General features: G+C 65.2%; 2 protein-coding genes across 2 annotated transcripts in view; one reads left to right on the top strand and one right to left on the bottom strand.

Moving 5' to 3' along the window:
• Positions 1-680: 680 nt before the first annotated feature.
• On the top strand, positions 681-2,303 carry H696_02798 (hypothetical protein; the record flags this gene model as incomplete). Its single annotated transcript, XM_009496697.1, has 6 exons — positions 681-767; positions 851-1,034; positions 1,136-1,272; positions 1,434-1,563; positions 1,699-1,825; positions 1,957-2,303. The coding sequence occupies exons 1-6, from the start codon at positions 748-750 to the stop codon at positions 2,301-2,303; spliced, it is 945 nt and encodes a 314-aa protein (XP_009494972.1). The 5' UTR covers positions 681-747.
• Positions 2,304-2,639: 336 nt separating this feature from the next.
• The window catches only part of H696_02797 (hypothetical protein), a 3,152-nt gene continuing 1,552 nt past the window's right edge, over positions 2,640-4,239 (bottom strand). Inside the window, exons 6-7 of the mRNA XM_009496696.1 lie at positions 2,998-4,218; positions 2,640-2,771 (exon numbers count right to left, since the gene is read on the bottom strand). Of these exons, the coding sequence (XP_009494971.1) occupies positions 2,715-2,771; positions 2,998-4,218 (1,278 nt within the window). The 3' untranslated portion in view covers positions 2,640-2,714. The remainder of the gene's footprint in view (positions 2,772-2,997; positions 4,219-4,239) is intronic.

The raw sequence follows: 4,239 nt of genomic DNA, 5'->3' as shown, positions 1-4,239 counted from the left end.
GGGGGGAGGAGTCGCGCCTGGGCCGCGTCCAGGCCACGGAGTCGCTGGGCCTTGAGACACGCCGGCCCGGGGCCGGATGGCGACCGCGCGCCTCCCGTCCCTCCTCCCACTCTCCTTGTGACGGACCTGAGCCGCGAGCCGAGATCGGGGCGCCCCCTCCGAGGGGAGGGCCGGGCGGCTGTCGACCTCGATCGCCCCTCCCCCCTCTGAGAAAAGCCGCCAGCGGGGCCCAAGGGGGGGGGGACAGGGCGGGGGCATCCGCCCGCGCCCATCCCCGCTCGGATATTCGCGCGGGCACGGGGGACAACAATGAGAGCCCCGACAATAAATGCCATACCGCCCCGGGCAAAATACCACACTCTCCCACGCTTGGGCCCAGTCCGCCCGCCCTCGCGGGCCCCGCCGGTCCGCCCGCCCCCCTATAAAATCGGGGGCCCGCAACCGAGCCGGCCGCGGCTCGACCGGCGCCGGGAACAAAAGGATTCCCGAAAATCCACATCCAACGGCAGATACATGTGCGTGGGCAGTTCAGCCACTGAAGGCCCCGCACCTCGGGGCGCGGGACACGACGGATTTCCCTCCCAACAGGCCCCCCCCCCCCCCTCTCTCCCTCTCTCTCTCCTAGTCTCCCTCTCCTCCGCCCTCGCCTGTCTCTTTCTCTCTTCTCCTCTCTCTTCTTCTCCCTCTCTCTCTCTCTCTCCTCGCCCCGCCTCGTCTTGCCCATCTGCCCTTCCGGCCGGCCGAAACATGTCGCACCCCTCTGATCGGTTCGTGCGCCGCCTCTCCCCCCGGGTATCTGCCCCGTCCAGAAACTCACCCCTCCGTGTCCCCTCTGCATGACGCATGCCAGCTCCCCCAGTCGCGAGGAGTTCCCGTCGAGATCGTCGGCTGCGACGACCTTCGGCGAGTCCACCAGCGCCGATGACGCCAGCTACCGGCCGGCCCCCACGCAAGACCCCTACGCCGGCCGTGGGTCGATTGCCGCGCCAGCCGCCGCCGCCGCCGCCGCCGCCGCCGAGAAGCCCAAGAAAGTCGTGCGTCGGAGCCCCTGCACCGCCACCCGATGGCCCGGTGTTTCACTGACTGACGTCCTGGCGCTCCGCCGCTCGCCCGCTTCGGCCCACTGTGCTCCTAGCCCGGGAATGTCCTTGTCCTGAAGCTGGCCGAGCTGATGTTCGAGGCGCGCAACCAGGATCTCCTGGACTTTTCTCAAGGCAAGCCGTCCATGCGCAAGCTGGCCCTCTGGCCCCAGGTGGAGAAGGCCCTGAACTCGTGTGTCCTCGCCCCCCCTTGACCTCTTGGGTTTTCCGCTTCGCCCTCGGGCCTCGCGCTTTTGGGCCAATACCCCCCCCCCCCCCCTCCTGTTCACCATACCACACATCTCGGCGCATTGGCTGACACATTCCCCCCTCCTCCGCCACCATCTTCGGCAGGCAAAATCTCCACAAGTACTTGATCTCCAAGGACTTCTTGACCGCCTGCGGGACCTGGCTGGAGCGCCTACACGATGGGACCTTGCCGAATCTGGAAATCCGCACCGGTATCCTCAAGGGCCTGCTCAGTGTGCGTGTCGGGCCTCCTCTGCATCCACATATGCCCGGGCGCCACTCCGGTGAATTGGCTGCTGATTTTCCCGAACCCCCTTTCTCCTCTCCCCCCTCCGAGGGGAGGGTGGCCATTTCGAATGACGTACATTAGATCGACGCTCTGCCGGACAATTTTGAGGACCAAATCGCCGGCGAGGAGATCGGCTTCAACATCCATGTTCTGGTATACCACCCGCATGAGCTGGCCGAGAACCGCAACCTCGCGCAGCGTCTCATCTGTGCGCCGCATTCCCCCCCCCCCCCCCCCCCCCGCCGCACCCGTGTGCCAGTCCGGGGTCTCTGCCCTCTTCGCCACACATGCCGCCACTGACCCCTCTCCCGTGCTGCCTCTCGGGCATCATGCCCCCAGTCAAGTGGGCGGCCCATGTGCAGGAGGTCCGCAACAAGAAGGACTCCAGCGAGGAGGAGGATGACAGTGACATCCATGCCGACATCAACCAGAAGGTCTTGCGTTTGAATGCGCTGCAGGCGCGGAGTGCCTCGCGCGTGGCGGCCGCCGCGGCCGCCGGCCGCTCGGCGCCCCCTGCTCCTGGGGCCGACGAGGACGAAACCCTCGAGCGCCAGGTCGACCCATCCGAGCGCGCGCGCTTCGAGCCGGCCCCGCTACACCTGTTCGTCAACAAGCCCGACTCCAAGATGCCCTACGAGAAGTACCTGGAAATCGTCAAGAAGAACAACCGCAAGCGGCCGAACTGAGGGAAGCCTCCTCGCCCTCCATCTCTCTCTCTCGGTCTCTCGGTCTCTTTCTCGGCACGACGGCCCGGAGCGCTCAAATCCGCCGTTCGGGCAAACAAATGTACATTCCATCCTGGCAATCACCTGGTGCATGGGGCAGGGGGAGGACAAAAAATGAGACCCGCAAAGAGAAAGAGAGGACACCAACACCGGGAAGCAGATCACACTTTATTTATCACACAAGGACAGAGGTGCGCGATGGAGGAGGGACGGTGCCTGGAACCCCTGCAAAAAAAAAAGGAGGAGGGGGGAGAGGAGAACCTGCACACGCGTGGAGGGGGGAGGGGGGGCGGGGGGGGGGGAACGAGGAGGGAGGAAGGGAGGGGGGACACACACCGCGAAGAGGGATTGGACGAAGGGGAGAAAGGGAGATCAGGCCTTGAAGGACTTGAGGGGATTACGCTTCTTGGAGGAAGCAGACTTGGAGGCCTGGTGTGCGTCATCGGATTCGTCCCACGGGGGAAAGAGAGTTAGAGAAGGGAAAAAAAAGAGGGAAACACATCCAATGCAAGGAGGAGGGCGGCAGGGGGAGAGAAGCCGGGCAAAGAGGGGGAGGGGGGAACCCGGAAAGCCCAGAAAGATGGCGCAGCCGAGAGGGTCAAGGCAGGGAAGGGCAACAAGGAGGAGACATGGACAAAGAGCCTCCACTACGCACCTTGCCAGCACGCTTGTTGCCCCGGCGGCCCTTGTTCTTGCGCTTCGGGTCGAAGGGAGCCCGGTCATCACGGGCAAACATGGACCCGGTGGAGATGGCGCCATTGGCCACCACCGACGCCGAGGTCGGGAGCAGGTACTCCGGCACATTGCGCAGAGACCGGCCAACATGCTGCAGGGCCGACACACCGAGGGGCTTGTCATGGCGCAGGGCATCCTGATCCAGGGGATTGTCCTCGAAGTGAGCGCGCAGGCGCTCCGACGTCAGGAGCTCCTGACGAATCTCCTGCAGCCGGGCCTCCCGGACACAGGCCTTGGTCACCGACCGCAGGACATCCTGCACACGGTACCGGAAGCTGTTGACGGTGGCCATGTCGAAGCGCAGCGGCCGCATGATGTCCTCCATGTTGTCCAAATCCACCAGGCGTCGAGGCTGGGCCTCGGCGGCGGCATCACCATCGGCCGTCGCCTCGGCCGAGCTGCCGGCACCCGCCTCGGATGCCGGCGCCAGGAGCGCCCGCTCGAGGGCCTGCTCGCGCTTGTACTGGCGCTTGGTCCGACGCGTGGAGTGCGCCGTCAGCCCGGTCAGCTCCATCTTGGCCTCCCGCTGGAAGTCCTCCAGCCGCTGGGCCTCCTCGCCGACCGACACCATGGTGATGGCCGTGCCCTTCTTGTTGCCACGCGCCGTCCGGCCCACACGGTGGGTGTGCTGCACGAAGGTGTCCGCCATGTCGAAGTTCACCACAAGCGTGGCATCGCGGAAGTCGATGCCACGCGACACGCCGTAGGACTCGGTCTTCGAGCCGGAGCTGGCCCCCTGGCGCGAGGACTTCTTGCCGGCCTTCTTGCCGCCGGGCGCGGCATCCTCAAAGTGAGACGCCGCCCCGTCGGTGGCGATGATACACGAGTAGGTGCCCTTGTTGAATTCCTGCACCACGTGGTAGCGAGAGTTGTGCGGCAGGGCCCCATTCAGGGCGCACGCCCGGATGCCAAACCGCTCCAGGAACAGGCGCAGCCGGTAGCATTTGTCAATGCTGTTGACGAAGATGATGGACTTGCCCGGAACCAGCTGCATCTTAAGAATGAAGTAAAGCAGCAGGAACTTCTCGTCCTCCTCGGCATGGACGAAGAACTGGGACAGCTGACGGTTGTGGAGCTCCGACTCCTCGAGCTTGATGATCACCGCATTCCGCAGGAGAAGCTGCTTCAGCTGGACAACATCCTGTGGGGGTATTCGGGGGGG

The sequence above is a fragment of the Fonticula alba genome (genome assembly GCF_000388065.1).
Source record: "Fonticula alba strain ATCC 38817 unplaced genomic scaffold supercont2.4, whole genome shotgun sequence".
Taxonomy (NCBI): Eukaryota; order Rotosphaerida; family Fonticulaceae; genus Fonticula; species Fonticula alba.
The sequence above is the reverse complement of the archived record's forward strand: the minus strand, read 5'-3'. Positions and strand labels throughout refer to the sequence as shown.